The 19,315-nt window shown below is 39.1% G+C and overlaps 1 protein-coding gene across 1 annotated transcript; it reads right to left on the reverse strand.

The window, feature by feature from the left end:
• Positions 1-3,338: 3,338 nt before the first annotated feature.
• CRLF2 (cytokine receptor like factor 2) lies at positions 3,339-17,488 on the reverse strand. Its single transcript, XM_032996561.2, has 8 exons — positions 17,386-17,488; positions 11,722-11,833; positions 10,733-10,905; positions 8,985-9,124; positions 8,091-8,253; positions 6,013-6,124; positions 4,857-4,941; positions 3,339-3,611 (listed from the first exon to the last, which is right to left on the reverse strand). Exons 1-8 carry the CDS (start codon positions 17,459-17,461, stop codon positions 3,339-3,341), a joined length of 1,134 nt encoding a protein of 377 aa, XP_032852452.1. The 5' UTR covers positions 17,462-17,488.
• Positions 17,489-19,315: the final 1,827 nt, after the last annotated feature.

A 19,315-nucleotide genomic window follows, 5' to 3' on the forward strand; every position in this document is an offset into this window, starting at 1 on the left:
AGGAGAGGAGAGGAGCGTGGACAGAAGAAAAAGTGATAACAAAATGATGGAGAATGGCAGATAGGTGATTAGGGAAGCCTCACATTATTCTCCTTCCAACTTGTCACTGTTTTTGACAGTAGTTGAAAGCAGCAAGCCAGCCTACTGTTCTGTTCAGTAAACCATATGGAGTCAAGGCTCTTGAATTTTGCCACAGGGTGGCCCAACACTCTCCTTCAAAATTATCATTAGGCCAAGAGGCAAAGATGCATGAGAAAACTACATATATAGTGTGAAGAAAATGCCTTTTACTTGAACAGAAAGGTAATATGCAGCATTTCATCACAGTCGTAGAAGCCTGAAAGGCTTGGGACCAAAGTAATGTCTTGGCAAGTCTCTAACCTCTGTAAGCTAAAGTTATTGTTTCTGTCAATATGTCATAAAGGGTAAACCAATCCTTATATAAAGTTGAGGTGATGGGTTATAAAGCATAACTGAAGAACTGTGTTCTTGAAGGTATCTGGCTTACTAATATTCCTCTGACGTGCCAGATCCATCCAAGCCCTCTTAGATTTGGTGTAGAAAGCATACAATCATATTTTCATAAAGACATTTTGTTCCACCCTTCAGACGTTTCATCTGGGTCCAGCTTGTCACACTCTGACAGATCTTCTAATTGATCTTTTACTGAGTGGGGATTCAGCACAAAGCCTCAGTGTGCCCAGGAGCGCTGGCTCCCAGCTCTTCACGCCAGGAGCTGGGGCAGAAGGTGTCATGGGCACCAGGTATCCGTCCTGGGGAAGCATTGCCTGGCTTGGCTGAGGGCTACCAGGGTCTACATCTCATCAGAGATGGGCTACAGCAGGCAGCAGGAGAGCAGAGCTCAGGGACATGCTTGTGTTCCCCCCGTGCCCCCAACACTCACAAGTGATGAGTGTCACCAATCCGATATGTGTCTTGTACCGTGTTTGATAGAATCATCAACAGGGGCAGGACTTTTCCTGTTGCTTAAATTGTGTTCTTCACCATTCCGTAGATATTTTTCTAGACTTCTCCAAGAATGGTAGTGGAGTTTTTTGAAAAAAATGCTTTGTTTCGAATTTCAATCGTTTCCTGTGTTTTACTTTCTTCATAGCGGGAAGTTTTAAAATAAATATTTGAGATCCGTGGATGTTTATTTTTTTTAATTCTAGTGTGTTATATACAATGTGTATATGGTTCTATACAGACAGAAAAAGAACCTTTAAGTCTATAAACTATAATACAAGATATAATTTGTACTAAAAACTTAAATAACTATAACATTTCAGTTCAGGAATGATGCTTAAACAGCACACTTCAACATGACTTTCTTCTTTTCTTTACACAATAGAATTTCAGGAAAATATACTAAAACATTGTGAATTCAGACAGAAAAGTATTTGCTCAAAAGAAAGTGGTTTAATTAATGTATCTAACAGGCTCTGTAGACAACCATAGGTATGAGTGGTTCATACATGAAGTAACTAAGCAATACATTTGCTTCTCACTTTATTGTTCAAGTCATTACTGGATCAGATGCTTATCTGTTGTAAATCTCTGTAACTTCTTTGGTTCTCATGCAATAATGCCAACTTTATATCAGATGAGAAGACCTGAGCTGAGATAGATTCTTCTCATCAAATGATACGCAGCTTCTATTAGTTTAAAATCCATTGCATTCTTACGGTGCTATTGAAACTTTGCATGGTTACCTTTATTAGAAATTTCCAGAAATGTAGGGTGTACAAAAGGCCCCCAAAAACTTGCACACATCTGTTTTAGAAATGAAAAAACAGAAATGTTTTCAGGATTATGGGAAATTCTTTGTTAGCATGTTAATCTAATCTAATCTGCAAAAAAAACCTCGGGCAGTGTGCCTCAACTATCCTTCCAGTTAAATTTCCCAGTTATTGACCAGAAACTTTCTGGATTTTTCCTTATACAGCAAACTGGGTCACTTAGAAACAAATTTTGAGACGATGATCCATGTTACTCTTTACTATTCGCAAAGAGGTCTGGAGCTGTATTTTTTTAAGCACTGAATTAAAAATATTTTAGTAATCACTGTAATTTTCTGATATTTCCAAGTTACACTACAATGAAGCTATGCAATTGGCAAAGTTTAGTCAACTGATAAAGTAATTTAATGACTGAGTGTTATCCGGGTAAATAACTGGACCTAATTCAACATATAATCACAATATATCTACAAGACCTTACCCATGTCATAGATGCTTTTAGCAATTAAACTTTTTTACAAAATTTTCTTTTAAATAGCATGTATCCTAAGTGATATAGGAAAACTCAGAATAGTCAAGATTTTTTTTTTTCAGACAGCTAATTGCATAGTGCATTGCATTTTAAATTTAATTTAAAATTGAACATATTTTAAAAGATGGTTTGTTTATAAAACTTTAGAACATAGTTTGAGATCAAGAGCTTGGTATATGCAATATAAATAAGAAGTCCTAATTTTGGTCTAGAGCTGCTGATTGCACTGAAAAATGGCCTGAAATAAATGCAACTTGGTTAAACATAAATATTGTTCAAAAGGAACCTCAGCTTTCTAGAAAAATTTGCATAGTCATACAAAGACCATAAGATACTGAGGAGCTGACCTCAGAGGAGGCCCCTGAAGCCCCACGGTTCTGGAGGAAACTGCCTGCACAGCACTACTTGTAGGATAAAATGTGACTCAATACTGTGTATCCTCACTATTCTGTTCTCAGACATGGGGCTTATTCTGTCTCTTTATGAAAACTTTGATGTTTTCATAAACATGCAGCACGAAGTTTCACTGTGGGAGAAGCAGCTTACAAAAGCAAGCACTTCCAAGTCTAAGGAGGGCTTGTAAAGCAGCACCCTGTGATTGTGAAAATTAGCAATATATGTTTTGGTCTTTGTAAGACAGAGACCATTAGCAGAAATATCCCTTTATTTTCTCTCTTCATTTGGGAAGAGTGACAGTGTAGTTTTCACTGCTATACATACTCCATAAGAGCCAGAACTGGGTCTCGGATCTGCGAACACATATTGTGGAGGAGCTCTTGTTCTCTCTTGCCAATAGCAGGAAAATGGAGCTCCGTTTAGGTTTAGAGATAAAGCCTAATTAGAAAAACAAATTTTAACTCTATAAATTCTCAGGAGTTTGTTTCAAACACTGAGCCTGACCAGGTGATCACAAGTGTTGGGAAAGTACAGATCTGAAACCAGACAACACAGTCTGGTGTCTTTCTCGGAGTTAATCTACTCATGGCAAGCTTTTCCATTCAGCCCCTCCCCTAAACTCATCAGGAGCTTTTATGTAATCTCCTAACACCTTCTCAATTATGCAGACTTTATAACATGACATACATGTCATCATTCATTAAAATCTGGAATCCAGCAAAAGAAGCTATAGTATTTGATGTTGGCATCAGGCAGGCAATCTGAGCTGCTTTGGGGTCACTATTTTCAGCTGCCCCCGAAAAAGTGAAGATTTTTTCCTGAGGTCCCTGTTTGTCACTGTTCTTCTCATCTTCTTGCTCGCTTTCTGCCTCAATGATGCACTCTGGCTCTTCATATTCTCGCTTGTTTTGCACCACTGCATGATCAGCTTTGTCTATCCATTCCTAGGAAAATGAAAATGTTGATGTTGGCAGGGACTGAGTTATCAATAAAAAGAAGCCTGGCTGTTCAGACACTGATTTTCCCTTAGTAATGACATCTTTCCAGGATAAGCCACAATGGAGAAGATGGAAAGGAAGCAGTATAGATAAACAGGACATAAAATAGCAGGATGGAAGAAAGGCAGAATGGTAGCAAAGGAGACAGGATTTCACATATGCATACAAACTCCTACTTATTATTGGGACCACATTAAATACATCTTCATATTTAATCAGGGCCTTTAGAAAACCTTGGATGTGTAAAATACCTGGTGTTCCCTCCTTGATAGACTCATGCATTCTTTGGCTCAGGCCCTGACTTAATCTAAATTGAAACTGAGTTTACATGGATATTTAGGTAACATAGCATTTCTGTATTAAAGTTTCAATATAAATTCGCATTTGTATCTTTCTTCTTCACTTTCAGTTTAAAGCTCTTATATATTGAAAGTTTTCAGTTTGTCACTGAAATGCTATTACTGTTCTTTGCTATTGTCAGTGGGTTTGAAAATGTAAATATTTGACCTCTCCACACAGAGGAAGCTTAGTGGTAGTTAAGATAAAGACAGTCCAATTAATACCGAAAAATACATCACATACGTGATGTCACGGACTCAAGAAGCAGTAAGAAACCAAAACAAAAACTGTAGACTATTAATTTGACAGCCATTTTGTATCTAAAGGTTTAGTGACCATACAACTCTGTGGGTAAGAGAGGATGCTTCCTGCCATGACCAATGCCTCCAAAGGCATGAGTGCCATCGCTGGCTCAGCGCTAAATCTCACAACACGCCACAAACATAAAGGGCAAGATCCAGTTGAAGCAAGCTCCTTGAGCTATCATGTGCAGGAACGGATGCAAACACCATGGTGGCATCTCACTGGATTTTGTGCCTCTGGACACCCTTAAATCCTTCTCCAGCAATTTCTCTGTCTCTCTACTGTCTTTTTACAGTGCCAAAACATCACTAGCTGATTGTACAAGCTCTGGTATTTGCTCTGTGGATGCCAAAGCATCACTAACTGATTGTACAAGCTCTGGTATTTGCTCTGTGGATCCTCTTGGTGATGTTGCACAAGGGGAAGGGCTTTTCTCTTGGGCCAGAGAGTGCTTGTGGTAATGCCTGTGCACAGCAAGTATCAGTAGCTACTTTCAAATTATTCTCAATAGTGTAGAGTTTACAGCCTTGCTAGTAAGGGAATGTTTACTTGGAAGTTTCCATTATGGTCATTGAAGAGATCAGAAAATATGTATTTTGGATCTGGTATAGCAGGCATGACTGACTTCTGAAGCCTGCAATGAAAAAAAAAAAAAAAAAAAAGACAAATAGAAGTTTTGTTATTATATAGTCATTGATACAAAAATCCACTTCAGCACAGTTCTGCTGCCACAAATATATTTTACATGACACTCCTCTAGACTTGATTTCTTTTAAATGTGTTCTAAAGTCAAAAAGCATTTATAATAGTATGATAACTCCATCAGGCTAAGAGTGATTTTTCTGCTGGATTTTCAACTAACCCCCATTCTAATAAAGTCTGGATTCTATACAAAAATCCAGCTAGTCAGCAAGTGCCATTCTGCTCCATGTAGTAGTCAGAGATTTACATCCCCTGTCCACATTCCCCTAGACAGGTGGTGCAGCAACCAGCTCTATTGGCTGACATACTGAACACTACTGTAAACCTGAAACATAGAAGTATAAGAACAAAAACTCAATTTATGATCTAAAAAGATAATCAGAGTCCCATATACTTTCAGTGCTGAAAAGACTGCAATTTTGGCACTTTTTTTTTTTTTTTTTCCCACCCAAAATTTGGGGCCTTTGCAGGTTTTGTTTGTTTGTTTGTTTGTTTTTTTTGTTTCATGGTTTGTTTATTTTTTTAAAAAAAATTGTAGATTCTAAACATGAACAGAATCATTCAACTGCAAATCCAAATATTGCTATCATCTTATTAGAATTGAATGCACTCAAGCTTACTTCAGCCTCCTTCAAAGACATATCAAGTCTGATGAAATTTGCACAAAGGAATGTCAGTTCAGAAGAAATAACCAAAATAATTTGCTTCTCAGGATTTAACTAGATTTCCCAAAAAGAGGGGGAATTCAGTGGAAGAAACGGAATTTTATCCTGAAACACTGTCCTTTACCAGAATTGTTCTGGTTTTGAAAATTATAGGCCTTAGTCTTTGGAAGGCCAGGATGCATTATCCCTCACATAGTAGTTAAGCTACTGACATCTACATCTTCATGATTACTTCATTTAACAGATAAGAATTTTGAGTTCTAAGAGACTTGATTCTGAATGATAGCTTTATTTTCATGACATGGTTATTTAGTACCAACCAATAAAATCATATTTACCTTTGCCATTTACACAGAAGAATCAAGGGAATAAGCATCATTAGAAGTACTGCCAGCAAACAACTTATAACTACTGTGTTTGACTGAGATTTTATATCACCATCACATGAATCTAGGAACAATCACAAAAAAAGTATGTGAAAATAATATTTTTTGTTTTAACAGTAAATATTCCTAATCATGCTAGAATACTGACTTTTCTTTTTTTTAAAAAAAATAACCCCCCAAAATATAAGTTTTTAAGAACAAATCAAATTAAATTGTTTAACTGGAAATGAAAAGAAAAGCCAGCCTACCCCAAACCTTGCAACAAAAAGAGAATTGTTCTTTTTATCTAAATTGACCTGGTAGAGGACAAAGGAGCAGGCTTACAGGCAAAGAGCAGAGGAATTATAATGAATCATGTATTTCTTCTCATCTTCATCCCATTGCCTTGACAGTGACACAGCAACTTTGTGCTAAGATCTATATTACATACACATACTTGCAATCTCCAAAGCTGCAAGTGCAATTTTCCATGTAGCCTAACTGTCTTATTTCCCAAGATAAAATGAACAAGTAAACAACATCTCCCCCATCCCAGCAAACAAAAAGTCAGCAAACCACAAGTGTTGATACTCAGAAAGTAACTAGTGGCAGTATATCATGTAACACACAAGTATATAAAACTATCACATTTGTACGCTTTTCAGCATTCACAGTGTCTCTCCTGCAGCTTTTGTAATGCCACCTCAGAACTCTACCTCCTACTACTGATCTTCTTTTGTCCACATAAATAGTATAAAACATAAATGATTATTCATAACATGCTCTGTTCAGCTTGCCAGAAAGCCACAAGAAAAGTTGTGTTCCCCAACTAGGGTAGTCAGAGGTCAATGAAATAATTTCTTGAGCACAGCTTCGTTTATGGCTTCCTCTGATGTTAGATTTGGCATCGGTAATAACTCATTAAAGTCCTCAAGTGAAGGGCCTGCCCCAGTGAAGGGACTGTGCCAATATCACTTCTGAACCAGGGGCACCCAGGGTCACTGGACCATTAGTCTGTGTCTGTGCTTTCCTTCCTTGCAGTAGTTACCTGTCCACCTCTCAGGGGTGCACAGGGGGACCTTGTCCTCTGTGTTTCCCTAGGGCCATTTGCCAGCTTCACCCGAGGACGTGCTTGCAGGCTCACAATTTGCATATTGGAGGAGGCTTCCCTGGAGGTCGGTGCTGTGGCTACAACTAGTGCACAGGCGACGCATACCTGTGCTTCAGGATTTCACGCCAGCTTCGTGTTTGTGGATTTTCTTCAGGTGAGCTCACAGCCCATTGCCTTTTAGAGGACTCAGATCTGGGTACATTGTACATCTGGGTGTCTCATACTTCTGATAAAGCCTAGTGGGTGGCATTTTGCACTCAGCTGATACGATACGAATCTGTTGGGATGGTGAACAGTCTTTTCTTTACTACAGAAAATCTGGTTTTTTGGTTTTGTTAACCAGTAGAAATACTGTTTCCATCAGAGTTCAACTCAATCACACTCAGTTCATTGTGTCTGTCTTGTGGGAAAGCAGTGCTGATACTGACTTTGCCAGCATTTCATCTCTTTTCCTTCATCCTCCCTGTTTTCATCAGTCCAGCACATATGATCATCAGACTGCTATGACCTCTGGTCCTGTAGGCCAACTAGATGTACTCTCAAGACAACTGCCTTCAAAAATGGAGCATTAAGGATTTTCTTTGGGTTCAGGTTTGATGTCCACACATCTCATGTGGACACCCACCCACCGTCCCCTTCACTCCCCACCCCCCATGCATCACATCACTATCATTGGTGGACTCTTGACACTACTGTAGTACAGATAATGACACTCTTAACTTTGCTGATTATGGCACAAATTGATAGTGCCATGGGCCATCAGGAACAATGTGGACAGGAGTTAAACATGGGCAATTAGACATCCACATGAACTTTCTCTGATAACAGAAGATGGAGCACAACTGTGCAACACTGATTTCTTGCATGTTCCCAGCCTCCCATGCACTCACCCTTTCCCCATTTGTACTTATACAATATATGAATGTAGCACAGCTGTTACCTAATAATGTGCCATTCATCCAAAATGTTTCTGCTTCCCAGTCACTGCTGTAATTAACTACGTTGCAGTAGGGTACTAGCCTCTTCAGTCTGACCCGGAAAGAATAGCATTTCCTTGGATCAAAGCCTTGTTCTCCAACACTGCAACACTTAGAAGTTCTGGACTGAGAAGGAAGGTGTATCATCATTAATTCTAGTTTTCAAGACAGCGCTTCAGAATGCTACACTCAGTCATGGTCACAACTAGTACAATGGATAGGCCAACCCAAAACCTCAGAACTGAATTTTAACTTCTCTTGAGTTTCGAGGAATTCTGTTTCTTGACTGACTTTTCACTATTCATATCCATTCCTCATTGTCTGATATCGAGTTGAAGGTTTAACAATTATTATATAGTGCACTAAGTTACAGTTAAATATTTAAAATATGTGAAGACACTTCACAAAATATTTGCTAGTTATATTTGAGACTCGAAAGGTTTAAGTCAATGAAATAATATTGAGAAATACTTACTAGCTGACTTTAGAATAAATATAAATGCTGTGTTATCTATTTTCTTTCATTCTATTTCATGTTTATTTCTTCCTTTTTCTCTCTTCTTTTCTCTAGTCTGCTTTCTGCTTTTATCTTCCAAAACTCATCTATTCTCAGTGTATGACCTTTCCCTTAGATTATCCTCAGATCTTTGGGTGGTAACTAATTATAACTCAAAAAGTAAATGATTTCTGGTATGGCAGGGATCCAGGATCCTAAAAATCTAACTGTTCTCTGCTACCAGTTCTATTTGAAAATATAGTATGGGAGAACAATTTGAAAACAACTCTATTTTACATTCTATGGAGACGCTGCTTCCAGCTCCTTCCAATGTTGATTAAAACTGTCATGTCCAACTCACTTGCCATTCTTTGTCAAACTTGCTTTTGTATTGAAGCTCAAGTCTCAAGCATTTCACAGCTCGCTCTGGTTTATTACATCTTACAGTAACTGTGTCCTCTTTCCAGAAGAAGGTCACATTCTCTGGTCGATTTGGTTTTACTAAGAAGAAAAGAAACAAATTATGCTATAGTCTCTTAAAAAGAACTACTTTGCAGTTAAAATTATTATTAGTCCTTCATTATCTCAATATTTCTCTGAGTAGTAAGTGAAGAAGGCGGACATTCTTCTTGGAGGACACACTTTTGTAGCTGACTTCCATATTAAACATCAAAATGGAGCTTGACGCCATGACACTGTTCACCGTTTGAGGTGCCACATTCAAAGGTAGATGCTATCTCATGTCAGGAACCTATTGCAAGTACTTAATGAAGGACTTGCAGTAGGTTCCTGCAATCAAGCAGGATTCTCCTGCAATCAAGAGAAGGAAAGAGGCTTCTTCACTGGAAAGGGACGGACAAATTCAATACCTGAAAACCTAAAAACCACAATTGTGCAGCTGCTGGAGGCTCTATGGCATATGGTGGGGCATCTTCAAAGGGCACTGGATGCCTATCTGTGCACAACTGAATCTACCCCTCACTGTTTTCAGAATGGTCCAAAGAGCATGCAACGGTTTGATCTACGTAGCTGGTTAGTCTTCAGTAGTGGGAAATAAAGGGGTGAGAAGACTCTTACCTGCTTTCTCAACACTTCTGGCTGCCTTTTCGTATTATGAAAATTCTTCCCTCCTAATGTAAAGACTTAAGTATGATCCTTAGTATTTGTGTTTTGTTACCTAACCCTTTTGAAATTCATTTTACTGTCGGTGGGTGTTTAATAGCCAAAATTCAATGATCAGGCTGCAGCTTTCCACAATTTACCAGATACTGGTAAAATTCTGAGATACAAAAGTATTCTCAAAGTTAGATGCCTTGACAGGTCTTGGTTTAATTCCTTTTCCTAAAACGTTATTATTAAATGTCAATAATATATTTGGAATATATGTATTTTTTTCAAATAATTCTGCATTGTCTATTTTCTGTGTGATTTTTATCATCAAAAATATCTCCACTTTAAATGTTGTAACTATGTGAAATTCCAGAATATTATTATAAACTAATTGCAAACTAGATGTGAAATATGTATTTGGGGGTAAAAGTGATTTAATAGAAACAGGAACATCAACAATCTTCTAGTAGGAGGATGTCTCTTTTACACTGTCAGACTGTACCAGAGCCACTCAACTAATTTCTGATAACATCTGATGATGGTTTTATGACAGCCTCTTTGCTAAGAAGTAGTCTGCTGCCTCACATCCCACAGAAGATGGCAAAAGAATGGAAGGTTGGAAATATGAGAAAGATCACACAGCACTAAGACAAGAAACTATGAACTTGTATCCATTTTCCTGCTATGTATACTGAGCAGACCTTCACTAGACTAAGCACACACATATATTTTAGTATTTTCATTCTGATTTTGAAACTGTGTTTTGGGACAAATCTGACTGTCCTGTGTAATCTCACTTAGCTGTGGCTGCACACAGGCTTGTGTAACTACTGATGACAGCAGGGGATGAAAATCAACATGAAATAACTATAATTTGGTTTTGGCACACACACTGATAACATTTTATACACCAACATAACCGATTTCTTCTCAAAGGACAACTAGAGAATCAGTGAAGATACTACAACTACCAAAGAAGTAGTAATTTTTCATACTCACTATAAAAATCAGATTTTAGTCTTTTAGAAAAAAGCTCTTCACTTCCATTGCTGTTCCTGATAGAGATGGCAAGGGTGGGTCCCTCTGTCTTAAAAAGACATCCGGAATTATAATCCTGATCCAATAAATAGGTGGGACATGGCTTCCAAACTTTATCTTTGCCTTCATCAAATCTATAAATAAAATAATACTGGTGAATGGAACACTTAAGTCTTACTACTTAACACAAGTTAATTCCTTATTGTTACTGTTCTTTCTTTTTTCTTTCTGTTTTTTGGGGTGGGTTGGTTGGTTGGTTGGTTGGTTGCCTTTTTTTTTTACCTTCTTCAAATGCTTGCCAAGGGAAGTCTGTGTATGGAATTTCTTGAAGTGGCAAATTTCATAGTGGTGTGAGGGAATTCATTATCTAAACCTCATAGACTTTCCAGCCCTGGGTTTTGATGCAGTCTGAAACTATCAAGTTTCCTGCATGTTGTTGCTGTTTTCTAATAAGAGAATGATTTGCTCAAACAGATGTTTTCATGAACCTGTTTGCAAGATTGTACTGCTAATTTTTTTTTTTTTTTTTTTTCCCATATGCCATGCAGAAACAAACAGGAAGATCAAGAGCTATGACTTTAACCAAATTTTGTCTTTAACCAAAATACTAAATTTATATGTCATTAATGAAGTCAGTTAATAAGGAAAATGTATACACATATGTGTAAAAAACATTTTCAATAGTGTAATTAGCATTATTATTTAGCACAATGACAGAAGAATAACAAATCTTTCACATAATGTCTGTTGTGACTTTTGATTGAGCATGTTTATTGATTTGTACAGTTCTGTAGCAGGTTGTGAATATAAACAGGTTTCATGCTGGATGATTGACAAATGTTAAAAGCATTTTCAGGTACAGTTCACAGAAGACTCAAATGGATTTAGATTTTTCAGCATCCCAAAGTAAATCCTTTAAGAAGAGAAGAATAGGCATTGTCAGTACTCACGTATAAGAAAATGATACATTCTCTCTGGGAAATAGTTCTCTTGCTGCCCATGTGATCTGCATCCTCTCATTGTTGAAATTGATTATTTTGGTGCTGATGGCATCTTTCCAACCTGCCCAGGACATTGACAGAGAATATGACTTCATCAATGAGTATGGAAAGCATCCCTTGACATTGGTAAGCAATAAGTTTTTCAAAGATATGTATGCAATAGATTCAAATGATCATAAAATAAGAAGACATAAGAATGTCTAAAGTGCAAGGAAACAGAGTAAAATAACCTAGAGAGGTTGAAATTAGAATTTCAAACTAGCAGAATGGAAGCATGCACAGTAACACCCAAAAGTTGTGCATGGTCCCTGGTCCAAAAAACGTATACATTGGTTCACTTCTACACAATGTGTAAGGCCTATACCTTGAGTACCTGTCCTGTGTTGAGTGAATGGTGGAGTTTTTTGGTGGCAGGGGAGGGGGCTATTGGGGCGGCCCCCTGTGAGAAGCTTCTCAAAGCTCCCCCAGCTCCACGTCTGCTCCACTTCTGTTTGGGAAATTGAGCCAATCGGCTGCGCCTCTGCGATAACGTATTTAAGAAGGGATGTGGTGACAGGCAGTGGGACTGGTGAGGAGGAGTTGCTGCAGCTGCATGAACACCAAGGTCAGTGGAGGAACGGAGGAAGAAAGGAGGGGGGAGGTGTGCCGGAGCAGAGACCCCCCTGTATCCTGTGGGGAGACGGCAGGGCATCCCCCCCCGCCACCCATGGAGATCTACGGTGGAGCAGACATTGATTTATGGCCTGTTGCTCCTGCTCAGTATAATCAAGGTGCTGTGCCCGAAGAAGGCCGGGGTCTCATGGGAAAAGGCAGCCCCACTGCTGTAATTCAGTGCTGGGAGGATTGCAGCATGCGGGGGAGTCCCACGCTGGAGCAGCTCGGGAAGGGCTGCAGCCGTGGGAGGGAATCCAGTCGGAGGAAGTTAGTGACCCATGACGGAGCAGTGTGGGGAACGCTGCGGCCCGTGGGAGGAATTCAAGTCAGAGAAAGTTTGTGGAGGACTGTCTCCTGTGAGAGGGGGACCACGATGGAGCAGGGGGAACAAGTTTCGGACACTCCCCTCACCGAAGATGAAGGAAGTGGCAGTGCTGACTGCACCCCCCATTCCCTGCCCCTGTGCCACTGGGGGAGGAGGTGGAGATATCGGGAGCAGACCTGAGCGCGGGAAGAAGGGAGGGGTGGGGGGAAGGTGTTCTCAAGATGTGGCAATGCTTCTCACTGTCCTACTCTGTTATGTGTTGTTAGTGTCTGTAATAAATGTATGTTCTTTTTTCCTTCCCCTAACGAGTCTGCCTTTTGCTCATGATCATAAAAGGGGGATTTTTCCCCATCCCAGTCCTATCTCGAACCCCAAGCCTGGCTCTCTGTCCCTTCTCATTGCCGGAGGGGAAGGGAGAGAGAGCTGCTGCGTTGTGGTTGGCTGCCAACCAGGCATAAACCCTGACAGTACCTTGAGGCCAACTTCCCCCCATAATATCTGCTAAGGTTTTCCTGCCAAGGAGAAGTATTTGGGAGCTAATGCCACATGGAACCTGCCTGTAAACTATCAAATGTCTACTGTAAGAATCAAGGGACTAGCACCGCAGGTCAAGACCCCTAAGATCAGCACAAGTAGGTGTACAGCACATTTGGTCTATGTGGTTCTGACTAATTCCACCTTACAGACAAACAAGATCATTTAATGTTCTCTGACTGCATGCAGATATTATTTCCTTTCCTGACATTCCCCTTGTTACAGCTTTTGCTAGGGACACAGGTATTTCAATTCTGTATTCATCAGTATTCCACAGTCGGACACTGAAGATAAATCTGACATTGAAAAATGGAGAAATTAAAAAGGCAGAAGAATTATAAATCCATTCTATATCAAGAAGAAGGATGAAGTGTTTATTTTGCTTTCTATAAAATATGAAATTATATTTACTTGAATGAACAAAGGGGAAGAAAATGTGAGTATCAGCAAGAAACCACTTGAGGGTAAAATTTACAGACTGATGTCTCCAGACATGAAGTGTCTACCACTAAAAACTTCACCTATAATATTCCTGCCCAGCAGGAGAATACAGGATTTTCACTTTGATTGCTACATTTTATGCCACTCTGGATTTCTGAAGCGGTTTAAAGTGGAAAGATTTTGAAACATTTCTTACAAGCTTGTTATCATGTACGGTGATCCTGAATGTTCATGGCAATCGGGCCTAACTTTCCTCATGGTTAATATCTTTTGCTCCTTAAGCAACACTAAGAATGTGAGAAAGGCACGTGGATTCAAGAAACTGTTTTGCCTATTTTCATGGCTATATCTCTGTGCATAGGTGTTTCATATCTTCTGTAACTACAGTTAGTCAAAACATTTTTGTACAGAGGTAATTGTGTTGTAACACATTGTTTTGTCAAAATCATTCAAGAGACAGTTATGACAGAAATCCAAGACATACTGAGTAGATGTAGCTGCAGGTCCCTGCTACGTGATTCATGGAGCTCTGGTAAAAAAGATTCTGCTCTTACCCAAGAGAAGGGCTTGAAACTAACTCCTCCATCTCTTAACAAATGCCTGCAGGCTCGTTCTGTATTGTTTTCTCAAACTGAAAATCTCATGTGTTTTTCTGAAGAATAGAGAAGTCAGTGCTATTATATGCTGAAGCAAAAACAGAACTTCAAAACCTCAAAAACTATAATAAAATTGAATTTATCCAGCCAGTTCTACCTCTGTACAAGAGACTACCTAGCCCTTGTTTCCTAACTCCTCAAGCCCTTTGTGAGTCCCCTCAGCAGGTCTAAGAGATGATCTTGCCTTTAACTAAAGCCACTAAGAAATATGATGGAAAACATCTTAACAGTGGATCCTTGGTCTGCAATGGCACTAACACATTTTAATTTTTATCAACTAAATTCTAGCATGGTTGTGCTGTGCAGGATATAGTGTTATGCGTAGTGTAACTGAAATCCATATGACTACTTGGACTTAGATTTTCTGTAAAGATAGTTAAACATATATTTAACACATATTTGGGAGTATAATTACATGTTCTCCATCTTTAAATAAAATTAACGTTATAAAAAAAAATAAATGTTAGTGAACGGAGAATACTGTACTGTTCTGAGATCATTTTTATGAGTATAGAATGAATCCTTTCAATTCTTTTAGAAGCAACAAAATATGTACTTTCCACATTTTGACAATTAGTCTGATTGCATATATTTTGCTTTGAGAAAGAACTACTAATGTCCATGCTTCAGTTATGAAAAAAAAAAAACCCAGGAGGGTCTGATCTGACTGCCCTGTTGGAAGGCAACAAATGTCAGCAATTCATTCTGAACTTTGCACAAAACTCATTATTATCTATTTTTCAGTTATATTATGATAACTCTATACTACTTATTAGAGGCTGCAATTTCTGGAGGCAGAATCATTCATATCTTTTGTTAATGGAAGGAGATGGAGACAAAGAGAATAGAGGGGACTATTTCTCTCCCTTTCTTTATGATGGAATTTTTATGGATCCACCTGTAACACCATGGATTGTTCTCAGCTAATGTGCCAGATTTTCCACAGTAATTGTAGTTATTTAAAGCGTTCTTCTATTCATGATCCTAGAGGCACACAATAGACCAAAGTAACACATTTATCATTATTCTTGGTACTATGATAATGGCTAGATGGAAAAGTCAAAAAAATTATGAATAGGCAGCCCCTGGGCTAAAGAGGGGTGGCAGCAACTTTCTGTCTGAGGATGGACTGCTGGTCTAGCTAGGTATGCAGTATGTTGAAGCGCTGTAGGACACGTACCAGTGCCCTGGAGCATGAGCTTCAGAGAGAATTATCCAAGTCTACATCTTTGGTAAAACCAGACAGGGACTGGTAGGGCTCCACACAAGACTTTAACCTCACAGATATTGCTGGGTGCCCAGCTAGATCTTCTCAGGACAGAGAAGCATGGAAAATACCTCTATGGTGTGTGGAGAAAGTACTTTTGCAGGGGAAAGAAAATAAATTTCCTTGAGCAATAAATTATGCTGACACAACCATGAGCAAGAACATGAGCAAGTACATTCCACCTCCAAGCCACTTTTAAAAGTTTATTACTGAGAAAAAATACCGTTGAAGGGGAACATTGTAAAAAGGCTCAATGTCATGGAACAGATGAAAAAAGAGACAAAAGAGAGGCAGAATGTCAATCTGAAAAGATAACAGAATGGAACATGCATGTACTGGAACAGTTGCAACCTCATTGAAACATAACAAAGAAGAAAAACCACTTTTGATTTCCTTACACTGATGAAACTTGATAAGTAACCACATGTTGAACTTCCACATATTGCAGCACACTGTATAGAAACTACTGGAGAGCAAGACCCAGATCTGAGCCTACACTCTTTAGACACCCTTTATATGACCAATCTATAGAAACAATTTCATTTCATTGAGAGGGACACATGAAGGCAACAGTGCAGCTCCTTGCCCACAATACTGCTGAATTGAATGCACAGGACAGAGATTGAATAGAAAAGCTCTTCTCAGGAAAAAGAACAAGACAGCAGAAGAGAGGGTTTTTATAGACATTTTGAGGCAAGGCATAATCCTAATAGCATAATTCCTATAACCCATCAAACTGTTTTTTTTTTTTTTTTTTTCAGAAGATCACTAACCTTTTCCAGACATCATGACACTTAACATCAAATCAACACCACAACTGTAATTTTCAACTTTTGTTCAATGAAGTCATTCCATCAGTACAGCATGGCTATAAGTGGTTGCCATCTCAGGACAGGGAAGCATCATGTCCCCTCACAGGAGCCAGTGACTCACAGGAGCAATTAACACTGGAGAATCAGGTGGTGCTGCATGGCTGAAATGGTACTTACCGTAAGTACAGCGGAACAGAGAGCAGATTTATAGCTTGATAACATGAGAACATAACTTTAAAGTATTTCTTTTTCCTTAATGAATGACAGGGAACTTGTGATAAATTAACAATAGTGAAGATTAGATTATTGGTCTATTTGTTGGCCTTTATGTTTGATTTCTGTAACAATACGTTTATCTTTGTCAAGCTACAAGTACTGATATTGAAGACAAACTCATGAAATAGAGATGTTCTTATATTTAGGTAGCCAAATAACCAGTCTGCAATGTCATTATGAATTTTGCTGTTTAACTGTATTTTTACCTTGATGCTTTCTCAGGTGCAAGATATAGCTGGATATTCTCCCATTGCATTCATTCTTCCAGAATCCTAAACACTGAAGTCTTACCTGGGAATCTGTTTTATCCATCTTTGTTCAATGTGAAGGCTAATCTTTTGTGGATGCAGTCTACTCTGTTATAACATATGCTTTAGACAGTAAATACTCTTGCTTAAAGAACAGACACAATTTTAGTGAGTTCTGCCTTGATTTTTAATTAGAAAACTTTCATAGAAATCTGTTATCATCATTACTGTGTTTTTTTTAAACAACCTACTTTCATCTCTGCTGGATATCAATTTCTATTTGGTCAATTATTTTCACCAAAAAAAAGTGATGCATATTGTAACACATGAGGTAAAGTACACACAGAAATATTGCTAATATATAAATTTCCTAAATAAATATTTGGGGATTTGAACTTACCAGGAGATTGTGACTGAGAAGTCACCAGGTTGCCCAGTGTGAAGATCAGTGAACATGCTTGAAAGATGAGTCTCATGGTTGGAATGACACAACAGACTGTGAAGAGATGAGTAATCGTAATCTCTGGATTTTAGTATTTGATCACTTTATACCAGAGGCTGGAGGGAGCTGGAGGAAATGACTACAGGAAAGAAAAAATTGACATATCTCTAGCTATAAACAAATCAGGAGAGCAGGACTTCGGAATGAACACCTTCTTCATGGTATGTTAAAAAAAAAAATTCTCAGAATATGAGTATCTCTCTTGTTAGAACTTTGCTCTATCTTTTCACATCTGTATCAATTGGAGGTGACTGTAGCCCTGATCAAAATGATGATCAGGTAGCTGTGCATAGCTGTGACCACATCATATCATGGATAAAGACACTGACCTCCAAGTGCCCAGTGACCTGGGGGTAGAAGAGGTACAAACATCCTGCTGCCCCACTTGCAAATCAGGAACTGTTCCTGCTACTAGAAGTACATACTACCACATCACATACCTGGCTCACCTCAGCTGACTTGAGCCACTTCTGTCCCCAAATCAGAGGCAGACGCTGTGGGCCTTTTTGTGACAGAGAGAACTGAGCTGCTATGGGTAGGGAGGCTATTACACAGGAGGCAGCACTAGAATGAATTTCCTCCTGTGTTACCTGGACACATAGATGCTGCTATAGCTTCCAAATATATCCATATAAATAACATTATATGTATGTATACTTTAACTTACATATCCATATACCTAAAACTATACATAGAAAGTGGAAAATAGAACAGTGTTTTGCCTGAGATTAAATGCATTTTAGAAATAGCAGAACTCAGAATCTCATAATAATCACAATTATCATGTCCAAAGAGACCTGTTATCTCTAAGTCTGCAGTAAACTGGGCTTAGACTACATCCGCATAGTAGTTGAGCAAGCAGGAGCGGTGAAGCAGTGGGATGAAGCAGTTGGTGCTGAGGACTCAGGACCTACACAGTGTGCATGGGGACAGTGGGGAGTCTTCCCTAGACTAGCACCAGTCCAGCCTCATGGGGTGAATGCCTGTTAGCCATAAAAGTCTGCAAGATGCGTTCCTGGAGTACACCTTCTGGTCTAGGCTCACCCAAGGGGAACTCAATGCTCCACTGTCTGAACAAAAGCATGGGGACGATTGGGAGATTCACTTCACAAGGACGACCCTAATCTGAACTGACAAGCCAGTGTGGCCCTAGCCTGCTGGCCTTGTCCAGCAAGAGCTCAGGAAGACAGCCCTGAGTAACAGAGTGGTTTCTTCTCTGGGCTTACTGACAGATCCCTTCATGTCCTGGTAAAGGTTTATAATTTGCTTTTCTAGGGACATGTGAAACAGGCAAGCACACCACCTCCCTTTAAATCCAGTCTCTCCCCTCATTAAGCATCACATAAAATAAGCTGCTACATCAAATGAATGAGTAAAAACATAAATGGTAGACCTCAATTCTCATCTCTGTTTTATGGGTGGTCTCAAGATTTTTCAGTGCTTGCATCAGAAGAAGTACAATAGTATTCTTCTCTTGCAGGGGCATGCTTGGGCAGATGAATGACTCAGTCATGCTGCATGCAAAGTAGCCTGGGCACACACACCACACTGCCTTCTGGAGACTTTGTCCCCTAGACTGCTTTTTACCTCCAGTTTCCCAAGCAAGGAGAGTACAAGTTTGCCTGCCACACATGATACTATGTAGGGAGCTGGACCGTGGCTGGGAATATACACAGAAGTGCTGTCATGATTTCTGTTTAGGCTTATTTTCATTCCTCTCAGAGCCTTCCCTAACATAGTCACTGTCTTTTTTAACCCAACAGTACTGTTTGTCAGATGAGTCCCTTATCGACTTTGTCACACCACCAAAGTCTCCAGCAGGTGATGT

Source organism: Tyto alba, unplaced genomic scaffold (assembly GCF_018691265.1).
Source record: "Tyto alba isolate M040663 unplaced genomic scaffold, T.alba_DEE_v4.0 Super-Scaffold_14, whole genome shotgun sequence".
In the NCBI taxonomy this organism is placed as follows: domain Eukaryota; kingdom Metazoa; phylum Chordata; class Aves; order Strigiformes; family Tytonidae; genus Tyto; species Tyto alba.